General features: G+C 62.2%; 1 protein-coding gene across 5 annotated transcripts in view; it reads left to right on the forward strand.

Moving 5' to 3' along the window:
• GRID2IP (Grid2 interacting protein) overlaps nt 1–14,826 on the forward strand; it is a 39,258-nt gene that overhangs the window by 11,556 nt on the left and 12,876 nt on the right. For 4 of the 5 annotated variants that reach the window (XM_064389944.1, XM_064389945.1, XM_064389946.1 and 1 more), the window contains 8 exons: nt 5,712–5,963; nt 7,603–7,688; nt 8,035–8,104; nt 9,242–9,336; nt 10,212–10,395; nt 11,623–11,777; nt 13,235–13,336; nt 14,363–14,457. In XM_064389944.1, the coding sequence (XP_064246014.1) occupies nt 5,712–5,963; nt 7,603–7,688; nt 8,035–8,104; nt 9,242–9,336; nt 10,212–10,395; nt 11,623–11,777; nt 13,235–13,336; nt 14,363–14,457 (1,039 nt within the window). Of the gene's footprint in view, nt 1–422; nt 2,934–5,711; nt 5,964–7,602; nt 7,689–8,034; nt 8,105–9,241; nt 9,337–10,211; nt 10,396–11,622; nt 11,778–13,234; nt 13,337–14,362; nt 14,458–14,826 lie in introns of those variants that run through there. The other variant, XM_064389947.1, reaches the window with a different exon arrangement.

Consider the following 14,826-nt stretch of genomic DNA (forward strand, 5'->3'; position numbering starts at 1 on the left):
TCGGTGCCAGCTCCGTGCCCGGGGCTCTGCAGAGCCCCCCCAGCCTGTCCCCGGGCTCTGGGGGCTGGAGTGACCCTGGGGGCCGGGCGGGACTGCCGGGGTGCCCTCGGTGCCAGCAGGGCTGTGCGCTGGCACACCCCCGCGTCCGGGCACCGTGTCCCTTTGCAGCGCGGGTTCTCCCGGTGGTGCCGTGCCCGGGATGCGCGGCCCCTGGCAGCGCCGTTCAGGTTAAAACCATCGGTTTGCGGTGGAACTGGGGGAAATGTCTGGGTTTGCCAGCCGCGGGGACAGCAGCAGGGACACAGCCGGGGTCCGTGAGCCCGGCCCGGGCTGGGCTGGGCTGGGCCGGGATGGGATGGGATGGGATGGGATGGGATGCGATGCGATGGGATGGGATGTGTGCGGTCCAGCCCGGCTGCATCCTCAGGGGAAGCTCCGGCTCCCTTCGGACTGTGAGGTGTTTTCTCGGCTCTCCTGTAGGTCGTGTTGTGCTTCAGGGCTGCGGGCAGGACCCTTTGGGGCAGTTTGTTCCTCACTGCTTTGGTTTGGCTCCGTTTGCTCCCGGGATAACGCCGAGGGGGCCGTGCTGGGCTGGGCCGTGCTGGGCCGAGCCCGCTCCCGGCTCTGATCGCCGGCGCAGCTGAAATCGCTGCCCCCCGGGGGCTCCCTCATGACGGGAGAAATTCCGCCGAGTCCGCGTTCAGAACGCTCCCAACACAATCTATTTGTCCCAGCTTGTTTTTCACGGCAATAAAACTGCCTGGCGTGCTGCTGTATTAAACTGCTCCAACCATCTGTGACCGGCCCTGGATCAGAAATTCCATTTCAGCCGTTAGCATTTATATATTATGGATTGTGCTGCTTCCCTGCTTCTCAGCCCCCTCCACGGACCCACCCTCCGGGGCTGGGGGAGCTTCCCGGCTCTTTTGGGTGTAGATGGAACGTGAGAGACCCCCCGAGTCCCTGATGCTGACACGGACACTGAAAAACCCATTGAAAAACCACCTGGGTCACAGGATGCTAATGGAGGAAAAGCAGCTCTTGTTCGCTTCCATTAAAAAAAAAAATCCCTAATCTGATGGCCCAGCATATGCTCAGCTGCCCAAAAAAAGGGGAATTAGGGCGGCAGGGAACAAAACGTGTCAGCAGTGAGACAATTGGGAGCGAGTTCCTTTTTTATTGGCGGAGTTCAAATAGGTCACGACCAAAATGCCTCGGTGGGAAATCTCCTGATGGGAGATTAAATTCCTTTGGCAAATCAAACTCCGGCTGGGATGCAGATGGGATCAGCCTGGCCCGCCTGCACCCTGCTGGAGCCACAACTTGGATTTTGGGAAGTGCTTACTTGGGATGAGGTTCCCAGTGTCCTAAAGGAAACAGGAAAAGCAGAGTGGAGCTGCAGGAAAAGCCTTTCTGGGGTCTCTTTGAAGCTCTCGGTGTCCCCAGAGCTGTGGGACCGCCTGTCCGTGCCAGGACAAGGACAAGGCCAGCAGGTCGTGGTGCACAGCGTGGTTTGGGCACAGGGACACTGGGTTTGGGACAGCCGAGGGCACCCTGGGGTGCTGCTGGGACCCAGCCAGGGCGGGCTGTGGCCGCTCCGGGGCAGATGAATCCTCAGTGGGCAGGGAGGTGGCAGGAGGGTGACCCTCTCCCGAAGCTCCGGGGGCTCTGGGCTGTCCCCGGGGGTGGCAGGGTGCCGGGGAAGGGCTGAGGGGGCTCCAGCCCCGTGCTCAGCCTGCCTGCCCGCAGGAAAGGCACCTCCTGTCCTGGTGACGGCGACAATGGTCCCACCTGCCCTGGGTGAGGGTTGTGGAGGCTCCAGCCAGGGGAGAGCGGGGCTGGCACAGCTCCCTGCTGCTGCTGCGGGCTCAGCGAGCTCTGCTCCTGCACGAGGGGCTGGAGGCTCGGCAGCCCCGGGGCTCTGACCCTGTCCCACACACGGCTGGACGAGGTTTGGGCATTTGAGGTTCAGAATTCCTGTTCTGGGGTAAAGCCTGCAGGAGTTTTCTCTCCTGGATTTTAGCATCTGGCTGGACCAGCAGAGCTCTTCAGGGCTGGCAGTGGTTTCCACAGCACAGTTAGATATAATCCAAATGTAGCTCAGTGTTTTAATCCACTCTGGGACGTGTTTTTCTGCACAACTGCCAAACCCAAGGTCAGGTCTGTACTGGTTGTTTTGGGGCCAAACCGTACGTTTTTCATGTCTCCTTCCTTTGTTCCTACCTGGGGACTGTGTGTGATGTTGGCAGCTCGGGGAGCCTCACATCCTCCTCATCAAACACCAGCCATGAGCTTAAAGATGGCGTTATTTAAATCAAAGAAGGGGTTTCTCTTTTGTTCTACTGAAAGGCACTGGGGTTACCCTGGGGTAAAGGATGCTCCGGTGAGGCTTTGGGCCCGGGACTCTGCTCCTGAGCCTGACCTTGGCAGCTCCTGCCCAAAACCCCCGGTGCCGTTTGCCTTTAAGGTTCCTCACCCCTTCCTGCAGCACGTAATTTAAACACCAGCACTTTAGAAGGCAACTAATTAGCAGCAGGGAGGCATCCCCCCGGAGTTGGGCGCCGCGCCGTGCCCTCCTTTCCGAGGAGCGGCGAGCTCCAGCTGGAAATCCCAGCACAGGATTTTTGGGGAGAGACGGAGGGGAGGGCACGGCTGGCACCGGAGCCGGGCACACGGCAGCGGGGGCTCTCGGCCGATGCTGCAGCGGCCCCGGGGGCTGCAGCGGGGCCGAGCCGGGCCGAGCCGTGCCGAGCCGGGCGCAGGTGTCGCTCCCCGGGCACGGCGGGGGTGCCACAGGCGGGGCGGCAGCGGCTGGCGTGCTGGGCGTGAGCCGAGCCTGGGGCTCAGCTGCATGAGCATCTGAGGCGTCTCCCCTTTGTTCCCGCCGCACCCCGACAAATGGGAAAGGACCGGAGTTTCTCCCGGCATTTTCGGTACGTGTCCCCGCTCCGCCGGCCCGCGGGTGCCCGCTCTGGCACAGCCTCGTGCCCCGCGGCCGTGCCTGGCATGGCTCGGCTGCCTCTGGGGGCTGGGGGGACCCCGCTGTGTCCCCGGGACCGCCGTGCCACCGCAGAGCCCTGGCACTGCCCCGGGGCAGCGGCGGCGGGGGGAGCCGGGCGAGGCTGGGGTGGGGGCGCTGGAAGAGCCCGGGGCTGCTTCGACTGCAGCCTGCAGGACAGCCCGGGGGAGGACGAGGGGCTGGGGTGTGATGGAGCCAGGCTCGCTGTCCCCTCGCTGCCCTGGCTGAGAAAACTCGGGGCAGCTTCACCCGCCCCGGCCAGGCTGGAGCCGGCCCTGCTGCCCTGCCGGGGACACCTCCTGTCCTGCTGTCCTACAGGGGACACCTCCTGTCCTGCTGAGCCCCTGCCCTGCAGGGGACACGTCCTGTCCCGCTGAGCCCCATCCCGGCTGGCACTGTCCCGGGCAGCTCGGTGCCCTCGCAGGACGTGTGCGGGTGGCACAGGGGCTGGCTGGGGATGGGGAGCAGCTCCCAGCCAGGGCGGGCTGCAGGAGCAGGACTGTGCCCAGCTGGCAGCTGTGGCATGGGAGTGTGGCACAGGCTGAGAGCAGCCCCAAGCAGGAGCCCAGGGCAGGGGACGGGCACAGTGGCACTCTGCCACCATCCTGGCCGGGCTGCTTTGGGGCTGGGGGGAAGGTGAAGCAGCCCTGGAGCATCTGGGACTTTTCCTGGCCTGGAAGATGCCTTGAATTCACATCCACGTCTTCGAGCAGCTGAGCTCTCCCGAATGAGTGCAGAAGCTGCTGCAGAGGAGGGCTGGTGCCCGGGGGCTCAGTGGCATCGGGCATGGCAGGGGGCACAGGGCTCAGGGATGGGGGTGCTTTTCCATCCCCTCTCCAACAGGGAACAGAGCTGGGGCTGACCCGGAGCACCCGAGGAGGAGGAGGAAGCAGAAGGTGCCAGCACTGTGCCACCCTGCCCTGCTGGAGCTCCACAGGCAGGGTGGGCACATCCAGGCTCTGAATCCTGGTGGGGTTTGCTGGGAGAGGGAAACCCCAGCTGGGCACTGCTCCTTGGTGCCATGGCAGTGGACAGAGGCAGGTTTGTCCTGTGGGATGGCAGGACACTGCGGGAACAGCCACGGAAATGGTTTTTCCTGCTTTGGTGGCATTGTTTGCAGCAGTCGGTCGGGTCTCTCCTGTCTGGGCCCCGCTGTGCCCCAGCTCTGGGGCAGTGCCAGTGCCAGGTCCTGGGCTGGCTCTGGGGCCGAGCTGCTCAGCCCAGTGCTGAAGGAGCTCGTGCAAAGTGGGACAGCTCTGCCGGCACAGGCAGATGTAATTTGGCCAATTAAATGGGGTTGTGCTCATTCTGCCTGTGAGGAACCCGGACTTCTCCCTGGTGGGTGCCCAGCCCGGGGCAGGGGCTTGGGGGACCCACATCTTCCGTGTCCTACAGGGTGAACTATTTATTAGCAAAATGTCACTCTTTTCTAGTTGCTGCTGTATCACAGATCACCTGTGAATCGCACCAATGTGTTCCTTGTTTCAAATTGTCACCAGATGCTCTGCGTGAGCATCTGCCAGCCTGGGGTGGCTTGTGCTCTGCCTTCTCCTGCACCAGCTCCTGTTTTCAGTTCTGCCTTCGCCTGGGGGAAATACAGATGTCCTGCTCTGTAGGTTTGGGATTTGAAGCCTCTCCTCCTCTGTGTCCACCCAGGATTTTGTGTTCCCTTGGTGGAGCTGTGGGATCCCCTGCCTGCCCCAGCTGTGTCCCGCTGTCCCTTCCCCTCGGAGCAGCTCCTCGGGGCCCTGTGGCACCAGTTGGGCCCAGTTCCTGCTCTGATGGGGCGCGTGTCCCCAGGCAGCCGGGGGGGACTCGCACCCCTCGGGCTGTGATGACACCGGCCGTGCTCTCACCCCGCGCCGTGCCGGGCGCGAACCAAGCCCGGGATGGTTTTGTGTAAATGAGCTGCAGGAGTTGCTATAGAAACACCCGGAGATGCCAGCTCCTCCCGAAACCCCAAAATGTGTGAGCAGAGGGCTGGGGAAGGTGAGCAGGTGGCGGGGTCTGGCTGCTGTGAGGCAGAAGGAAAATTGTCTGCCGGGGTTATGGAGCTCACCCCGGCCCGGGTGGGAGCGGTGCCTCCTCCCTCCCTCCCCCCTGGGATCCTGCTGTGCACTCCCCGTGCCTCCTCTGGGGGTCCTGGGGGTCCTTGCAGGGGCACAAAGGCCACCTGGCTGCTCGTACCGAGCAGAGGGGAGGTGACCTGAAACAGAGCGAGTTCTGGGGGTGTCCCCTTGCCTGTGGCATCACCCTGCCCGTCCCTGCAGCACCCGAGGGACACGGGGCTCCTGCCTGGCTGTGCAGGGAGCTGGAATGTGGCTGGAATATGGGAGCATGGAGATGGGGAGCAGCGTTTGGGGGGTACCAGAAGAAACAGGTCTGGAGGAGGGGTCCGACATCATTGCTCCAGCTGAGCTCTGCATGGGATGGGGGAAGAGATGCGGCTGGCGTCCCCCCGGTGTCCCCGGCACCCCCGGTGTCCCCGGCACCCCCGGTGTCCCCAGCACCCCTGGTGTCCCCAGCACCCCCGGTGTCCCCAGCCCCGGCATTCTCAGCTCCCTGAGGCCCGAGGCCGAGCTCACACGCAGAGTTCTGCCCTTTCCCTCCCGGGGATGCCCGGATCCGCAGCTCCGTGCCACACCTGCCCGCGCCGCGCTCCTCACCCTCCTGCCTTGCCTCCCTCCCGCAGGATTTTCATCCCCAAGAAGCACCGGCAGCGCTTTGACGAGGTGGTGTCGCAGAGCCTCATCAGCAAGCTGTGCCGCTCCAGGAGCGAGCACGGCAGCCGCCTGCGCCGCAGCCGCAGCGAGGACCAGCAGGAGCGGCTGCTCGTGTCCACCCGCGCCAGCTCCGTGCCCCGCAGCCACGAGGAGCTCAGCAAGAGCCTCCGCAAGAGCGCCTCGCTCCTCAGCAGCAATGCGGCCTCGGGGGCGGCCCGCAGGTACCGCGCTGCCGGGGGAAAGGTGGGGTGCTCGGTGTGCAGCTCTCCTGGGGTCGGCGTCAACGAAGATCTCTCCCTCTGGAAGGCTGAGCAGCTGTGTGCCCCTTGTCCCAGCTCCGGGGCACCCTCTGTGTGCCCTCAGCTCCGCGGGGCTGGCTGGAGGAGCTGGGGTGGCACTTGCAGGCTGAGAGGGGGCGTTTGCTGCTCGCTGGGTGGGATGCAGGCTGTGCCAGCAGGATCCGGGATGCCTGGTTGTGCCAGCAGGACCCAGCATGTCTGGCTGTGCCAGCAGGATTCGGGATGCCTGGTTGTGCCAGCAGGACCCAGCATGTCTGGCTGTGCCAGCAGGATTCGGGGTGCCCGTCTGTGCCAGCGGGATTCAGGATGCCCAGCTGTGCCAGCAGAATTCAGTGTACCCGGCTTTGCACTAGGATTTGGGGTGCCCAGCTGTGCCAGCAGGATTCAGGATGCCCAGCTGTGCCAGCAGGATTCGGGATACCCGGCTGTGCCAGCAGGATTTGGGGTGCCCGGCCGTGCCAGTGGGATTCGGGGTGCCAGGCTGTGCCAGCAGGACTCGGGGCACAGAGCAGGCTGAAAGGAGCATGGAGCCAGGTTGGGGTTGGTCTCTTTTCCCAGGAGTGACAGGACGGGAGGAAATGGCCTCAAGCTGCAGCAGGGGAGGTTTGGTTTGGATGCCAGGGAAGGTTCCTGCCCAGCAGGGGCTGCGGGGCAGTGCCACCGGGCAGTGCCACTGGGCAGTGCCGATCCCCGTTCTGCCGGGGGGAGGACACGGTGCGTGTGGCACCGGCTGGCACTGGCGAGCAGCTGGTGCTGGCTGGCAGGTGGGGTTCATTACCTGAAAGGTCTTTTCCAGCCCCAGGACCCCCTGGCTCGAGGCGGTGCCTGCCCTGCCCCAGCAGGGTCTGGGTGCCAGGCTGTGGGTGGAAGGCAGGGCAATCCCAGCCCGGGATTAACCCACTTCCCTGCCGGTGCCCGAGGGCGGGGAGCTCCCGGGCTGCCTGCAGAGCCTGCCGAGAGCTGGGGGAGCCCGGCTCCAGCCACCCTCCTGCCGGGCTGCTCTGCCCTGTGCCTTGTCCAAAACACACTCCCAGCCCAGTCCCCCTCCCTGCCAGCGCAGGATCCCGCTGGTTGGAAATGATCTCAGTGATGCTGCCGCCCCCAGCCCCCTGCAGGAGCAGCCCCCAGCTCCAATCAGCCTCCCAGCAGGGGGATTTCCTAATGCTCCTTCCAAAATTTCCTGCAGGAATTTAATTCCTCTCTCATCAGCCTACGAGACCTTTGCTCCCTGAACCACATTGTGTCTCTAATTCTCTAATAAAGAATCACAGACTGCTTTGGGTTGGAAGAGCCCTTAAAGGTCATCCAATTCCAGCTCTCTGCCATGGGGGGCTGGAACCGGATGATTTTTAGCTTGTACACATACATTTATTCTTTAAATCTATATATTTATCCCATATTCCACTTTGAAACCACATCTGAAATGCTTTGGTATCAAAGCGACCTCGTGGGGACATTGGGGATTCAGGAGAAGCTGGGCTAACAGGGCTGTGGAGGGGCTGGGGAGGGAAAGCAGAGCTGATCTTGTACTCTGACATCCCGTTTGCCTTTGTCACCCCAGGACTGTGCGAGTTTATAAAGGCAACAGGAGCTTCGGCTTCACGCTCCGCGGGCACGCCCCGGTGTGGATCGAGTCTGTCCTGCCAGGTAAGAACAGGGGATCTGAGGCATCACAGACTCAGCTCTGCTCCGAGCTGGAAATGCTCAGTGCTGCTTGCTAGAAAAGAGCAAGAGGGACTTGCCCAAGGCTCGCTGATGGAGTTTTTGCAGTGGAATAAGGAGCATCTTTGGTACAGTTTAGCTTGGCTTTATCCACTCCTCGTTGGGGGAAATGGGAGATGTGTTCAGTGACCAGCCTGAAACGCCACCAGTGCTCCCAGTGCGGGGTGGGAGCTCCCAGCCCGCCCAGATGGGCCAGGCACGGGGGCTGGGGGTGTCCCCAGACCCCATCCCAGCCAGGGCTGCTGCAGCTGGAGCCCCTTTGTGCCTGCAGGGAGCCCGGCGGAGAAGGCTGCCCTCAAAGCTGGAGACAGGATCCTGTTCCTCAACGGCCTGGACATGAGGTAGGAGCTGTGAGGGCACCCAGGGCAGGGTGGGCACACGCTGTGGTCACTCCTGGGCGAGGGGAATGGGAGCTGCAGGCCCTGGTCCCTGCCGTGCACAGGGGTGTGCCCTGAGGGGACAGCAGGGACAGCTCCTTTAGTGCTGCTGTACAGAACCTGGCTCTGAGAGGAGCATTTTCTCCTCCCCTGCTCCTCCTCTGAGTTCTCTGTGCAGTTTATACAGCCTGGCTTCTCTGCAGCCTGCCCCCAGACCCCAATTCAGGCTCTCTGGGCTAATCTGTGCGTGTTAAACACCTGAGGTTCTGCTTTGGAGAGCAGCAGAGCCCCAGCCAGCCCAGGAATCACCCCCACAACGGGATCGTAAGCCTAAAGCCAGGTGGGAATCCCATGTGTACCCAGAAGTTAATTCTGTGTGTTGTTTGTGGGACCAAGGGTACCTGTGCCCCTCAGCAGTGCTGTGTCCCCGGCTGTGCCTTTCTGCATAAAAACCAAGAGCAAAGGGCTAGAGGAGGCTGCAGGACAAGAGGGGGTGATGAATATTTAAAGGTTAAGCTGATGCTGCTCTGTCAGGGCCAGGTTCTCACGTTTCAGCTGATCCAGCGAACTGTTGGCTGATGCAGCACTGCCAGAACAAAGAGACCGGCTTGAGGATTGTCCTCTGAGCCCTGGTTTTGGAAGGCATTGTCCCAGCCTGGCCCATGCCCTTCTCCAAGGGCATCCCAAGATTTTTTTCACCTACAAAATGACGCTTTATATTCACCTTGCATTTTCTTTCCATGCAGAATTGGGGCAGGCGAGGACAGACCTGCAGCGCTGTGTTATTTAAAGGAAAAATCATTTTCTGGGTCTGGGTGTAGCTTAGTTCTGCCTTCCTGTGCCGTGGCACTCCTCAGGGCGGCCAGGGGCATTCCCTTGGTTATTCCTGGGTGCACTCCTGGGGCAGGACCCAGCCTCTCCCTCGGGGGCTCCTCCTGAGCAGCACGGGTGGAGAGAACCCCGGGAATCTCAGAGGGGCCCAAACCCCTGTGGCTCCGAGCAGCACGGGGAGGCTTTTCCATGGCAGAGGGAGGCGGCTGCCGGCCGTGTGTGCCCGCTGCTGGGGGCTGCAGCAGCTCTCAGGGCTCTCTGTGCCCGCAGGAACTGCTCCCACGACAAGGTGGTGTCGATGCTGCAGGGCAGCGGGGCCATGCCCACCTTGGTGGTGGAAGAGGGCATCGTCAGCTTCCCCAGCGGTAAGAGAGCAGGGGGAGGGTCTGCAGAGCCACGCCAGCCCCGTCCCTGCTGCAGGAGGGGAGTGCTGGGGTCTCTGGAACGAGCAGGTGAACACACAGCCTGGGGATGCTGCTCTGCCCAGGCACGTGGGCCTGGCTCTGTGGGATCAGGCTGGATCCCAGGCTTGGCTGCCCTCCAGGAGGGCTCATCCTGCTGCGTGGCTGTCCTCGGTGTCCCTTGTCCTTGCTGTGCAGCGTGTGCTGTCCTTGTGTGCAGAAACCCAACGCCAGGGTGCTGCACACACCCCGTGGCTCGGGGCTGAGCTGGGCAGGATTGTTATCCTGCTGCAGGATCCGTGCCTGGTCAGGGCTCAGCGTGCCTGGGGCACTGCAGGGGGCCCGTGGAGGGCAGGAGCCCCCGGGCACAGCGTGGTCCCCAGGAAATGCAGGCTGGGGGGGATCCCTGTGCAGGGGTGACCCTGTGCTGGGGGTGACCCTGGGGTGTCCCTGTGCAGTCTGGAGGGTCCCTGTGCAGGCTGGGGTGACCCTGTGCTGTTGGGGTGCTGCTCCCCAGTGCCCAGAGCGGGGAGCCAGGGCCTGGCTGTCCCTCTGGAGCAGCACTGACTCCCCTCAGCCCCATGTCAGGAGCCCTGGGATGCCCCAGCTCGCTTGCAGGCGCACCCAGACCAACCCCAGCAGCCTGGAATGGTTTGGGTTGCAGGGGACCTAAAGACGATCTCATTTCACCCCCCAGCCTGGGCAGGGATACCTTCCACCTGACCAGGCTGTTCCCAACCCTTCCATCCCAACCCTCTCCAAAGCACAGAGCCAGCGCCCTCCAACTGCTCCCCTGCCCTCAAAGGAAGCCGAGGAAAGACAGAATGTTTATTTTGCAGACTCTGACTCTGCCGAGTGCCCGAGCAGCTCCTCGGCCCTCACCTCCCTGCAGTGGGTTGCAGAGATCCTCCCCTGTAGCATCAAGGTCCAGGGGAGGACGTTCCCGCAGCAGCTGGAGCACCTGCTGACCCCGCCCGAGCGTTTCTCCGTCTGCAGGGCCCTGGAGGGCTTCTTCCAGCACCGGTAACTCCTGCCAGCAGGGAGCCCTCCCTCGCCTGCCTGCAGCAGCGCCAGGGTCGCTGCCAGGCAGGGCACGGCTGGGCGGGCAGGCTGGCACAGCAGCTCTGTGCTCTCCAGCCCCAGCCAGGGCTCCCCTGGGCACGAGCTCACCTCGGCCCAGGTGTCCTGCCTGGGGACGGGCACATCCTGCAGGGTTTGGTTCTTTAGGTTAAGCTGGTCACCTCTTGTCCCCCAGTGCAGGCTGTCGTGCAGCCTGGCTGTCCCTGACACAGATCCTGTTCCCCTCTTTCAGTTCCATCCTTGTCTCCTCAGGACTCCCAGAATCCTGCCTGCAGCATTCCTTGGTGGCTGCACGGGAATGGCTGTGGTGGCAGAGCCCTGCTCCTGCCATGGGGCACATCCCCTGTCCTGTGCAGGGATCCAGCCACGTGCCCTGGCACACCCCAGGTTCCAGCCCTGACCTCCTTTCCTGCCTGGCTTGGGCTTCCAGCAGTGTCTTATCACAGAATCTTGGAATGATTTGGGTTAGAAGGGACCTTAATGAACATCTTGTCCCACCCCTGCCATGGCAGGGACACCTTCCACTGTCCCAGGTGCTCCCAGCCCTGTCCAGCCTGGCCTGGGCACTGCCAGGGATCCAGGGGCAGCCCCAGCTGCTCTGGGCACCTGTGCCAGGGCAGAATTTCATCCTGTTGCAGGCTGTTCTATCCTCATGGGATGGGTGCTCAGCTGTTCCCAGCAGCCCTTTTCCCTGCTCTACACACCCAAATCAGATGGAGCCTTTGGCCCCAGGAGCTGCCAGGCCAGCCACGCTCCCTGCTGCACTTCTGCCTCAGCCAGAGGGACACTGTCACTGCCCAGCCCACATTGTCCCTGTCACTGCCCAGCTCAGGAGCATTGTCACTGTCCCTGCCAGCCCTCTCCTGTTTCACAGGAACATTGTCACTGTCCCTGCCCAGCTCAGGAGCATTGTCCCTGTCACTGCCAGCCCTCTCCTCCTGTTTGTCAGGAGCATTGTCCCTGTCACTGCCCAGCTCAGGAACATTGTCACTGTCCCTGCCAGCCCTCTCCTCTTTCACAGGAACATTGTCACTGTCCCTGCCCAGCTCAGGAGCACTGTCACTGTCCCTGCCCAGCCCTCATTGTCACTGTCCCTGCCCAGCCCTCACTGTCACTGTCCCTGCCAGCCCTCACTGTCACTGTCCCTGCCAGCCCTCTCCTGTTTTGCAGGAACATTGACACTCTCATTGTGGATGTGTACCCGGTGCTGGACACACCAGCCAAGCAAGTCCTCTGGCAGTTTATCTACCAGCTGCTGAGCTACGAGGAGCAGGAGCACTGCCAGCAAAAGCTGGACAGGTTTCTGGGGTGCAAGGCCTTGGCAGGTGAGAGGAAGGAGGGACACGCCGTGTCCTCACGGCTGTGGCAGCTCAGTCCCCTGTGCTGCTCTGGTTGTGGAGTGGAACTGCGTGGAGAGGAGAGATGGCACCTGAGGGTGGCTCTGGGAGCTTTTGGAAGCTGCTCAGGTGCTTAGAGGTGAGGGAGTCCAGGAAAGGAGCAGCTGGTGTGAGGGCAGCATTCGGATCAGAGAGGTGAAATAAGGGTGACACGGCGTCCCTTGGGATGCCACAGAAATAGCCCTGCTTGGAAGAGGGGCTGCTGTCCCAAAAAGCCACAAAGGCAGCTGGTGATCCCCTTGTCCCTGGTCCCCTGTCCCCTCACCATCACCCTCACCTGGTTCTGTGGCAGCACAAAGCCAGTGATGGACAGGGGAGAGCAGGTTTGAAGAGAAATGTCCTAATCTGTGTGTTTGTGCTCTTAATTGCTTCCAATTTCCCTAGTCTCAGCTGCTCACACAGATGTGTTCATTTTAGACTCAGCAAAGGTAAAAGGAGTGTTGTTTTGGAGGCACACAGTGGTTTGAGCAGAAAACAGAAGCAGCTCCAAGTCGTGGTGCAAACCCTCCCTGTCGTGCCCGGGATCCTGTGCTCCACACTGGATCTGCTCAGGGGATTTGCACTCAGCCACCTCTGCTTTGTGTGTGCCGAATCACAGCTCGGCACGGGCTGTGGCTTCCCAGGAATCCATGCCCTTGTTTAGTGTAAAGTTCACAGCTGCATTCCAGGAGTGCAGAGCAGGAATGCCCAGCCGGGGAAAGGGAAGCACAGGAGCAGATCTCCCTGTCCAGGCTGGTCCCTGGCTCCTCTCAGGGAGCGGGGCAGGCTCTGAGCATGAGCATTTTGGTTGTTCTGGTCTGTCCTGTGTCTGTGTCTGTGCCTGGCAGCAGCATGGCCAGAGATGTCTGGGTTTGGGCTGCTCCTTCCCCTGGGCTCCCAAACCCCAGTGATCCCCCACGTCCCAGTGCTGGTCTGCAGGGTGCCTCAGGGATGGATGCTCCCTTCCTCCGTCCTGCTCTGAGCTCCCGGAGCTGGGTGGATGGCTCCACATGGCTCCCTGATGGATGGGGCCATGTGCTCCTTCCAGGCAGCATTCCAGGCTGGCCCCTCTTCCTTCCTTCCCCTTGGGGGCAGGAAGGCTTTGCTGGGAGCAGCCCAGCTCAGGGCTGGGGTTCCATGCAGGCCATGAGCTGCTGGCTGGCAATCCTGCTGGGAAAAGGGCCTGGATGTGCCATCCCTGAGCATCCATCCCTCCCTGTGCCGGCAGCAGCACCTGGAGCCTGCTCAGCTCCCGGGCGTGGGGCGAGCAGCTGCCTGGGGAGGGCAGCTGCTGTGAGTCCTGGGGGGCTCTGGGGGGCTTGGGGGGCTCTGGGGGGCTCTGGGGGCTGTGCAGGGTGGGCAGCCGTGGGGTCTGGCTGTGCCTCACAGAGGTGTTTCCCGTGCAGCCGAGGCAGAGGCTGAGGATCGGTACCGAGGCAGCTCCGTCCGCGGTGCCTCCCTGTGCCGGGGCAGCCTGCGGAGCCCCCGGCCCGAGGAGGGGGCAGCAGGTGGGTGACGGGGGCTGGGCAGGGGGGTGCTGCCTGCTGCGTCCTGCTCTGCCCCCAGCCAAATTCTGACCCATTCCTAAGCATGAACGGTGGGGAAGGGTGGAGGGAGGTCAGATAGAGCCAGCAGCGACACATCGGCTGGAAATCCTTGTTTTGTGAAACAGAATCACAGAATTACAGAATCACAGAATCATTTAGGTTGGAAAACCCTCCAAGATCACTGAGTCCAACCTGTGACTGATCCCCACCTTGTCACCCGGCCCAGAGCACTGAGTGCCACACCCAGGGGTGCCTCGGACACCTCCAGGGACAGCAATTCCACAGTGACAGAACCAATTCAGTAAGAGACCACTTGATCATGAGGCTGAACGTTATTTCCAACCCCTTCCATTACTCAGATGTGAACTGGTCCTGCTGGTCTGGGCCCCCCCTTCTGGAAGTAAAATTTATGGCTTCCCTCTGAACATTCTCAGAATCCATCAAATTAACAGGGAAAACCACACTTGTGAAATCCCTGTGAGGAAGGAGATGACGGCTCAGGGCCGCTTTGAGACTCCTGGCAAACCCCATTTGAGGCACCAGGCCTGCCTCCCTTCAGGGACACAGCCCTGCCTGTCCCATGGCTCCTGGCTGGTGCTGATGGGCCCTTGACCTGTGCTGCTGACCACCTCAGCTGTCAGGGGGGTCTCAGACACTTCCCAGGGAAGATCCTCTGCCCTGGCTCTGAGGATTTCTCCTGCTGGGGATTAGAGCCCGCAGAGCAGCCGACAGCTGTGCGTGCTGGAGGGGAGCCCTGTCTGGGCAGATGTTGGCCAGCTGTGGGGAGCAGCCCTGTCCTCAGCTGCCCCGAGGGAGGAGTGGAGCAGCTTGGAACTGTCTGCTGACCTCAGACCCGCCCTGCACTGCTCCCTCGGGACCCCAGGGCCGGGAGCTGGGGCAGGGGGGTCACCCTGGGCGCTGTGTGGGTCAGACTGTGGGGCTGGGGCACGGGCAGAGCAGTGACGGGTTTGTCTCTCCCTCCTGCAGGCAGTGACACCGTGGAGGTCCCCGTTCGCCTCATCCCTGGAGAGAGGCAGGCTGGTGATGGCACGTCCCTCCCGGAGACACCCAACCCCAAAATGGTGTGCGGGGGCAGGGGACACCTCTGGCAGGGCTTCGGCCACGTGTGTGGGGTGGCGTGTCCACGGGAAGGCAGTTTGGTTCCTTTACTGCGAGCACAGGGCAGCAGGAAAATGGAATGATGTGTCTGGGGGTGAACACCTGCAGGGGCTGACGGTGTCCCTGCCCCTCTCTGAGGTCACCTCCCTGGGCAATTAGTCATCTTTAATTAGTCTGCCAGTGTCTTCCTGCAGCCTCAGCAGTGAGAGGCTCTTGGGGGGCTCAGACAGGGCAGAGCAGCCTGGGCTGGGGTGAAGCCCCCCTTTAAAGAGTAAGAGATAGGTCAGAGAGTCCCAGACTGGTTTGGGTTGGAAGGACCTTAAAGCCCACCC

This window comes from Passer domesticus, chromosome 15 (genome assembly GCF_036417665.1).
Source record: "Passer domesticus isolate bPasDom1 chromosome 15, bPasDom1.hap1, whole genome shotgun sequence".
Classification (NCBI taxonomy): Eukaryota; Metazoa; Chordata; class Aves; order Passeriformes; family Passeridae; genus Passer; species Passer domesticus.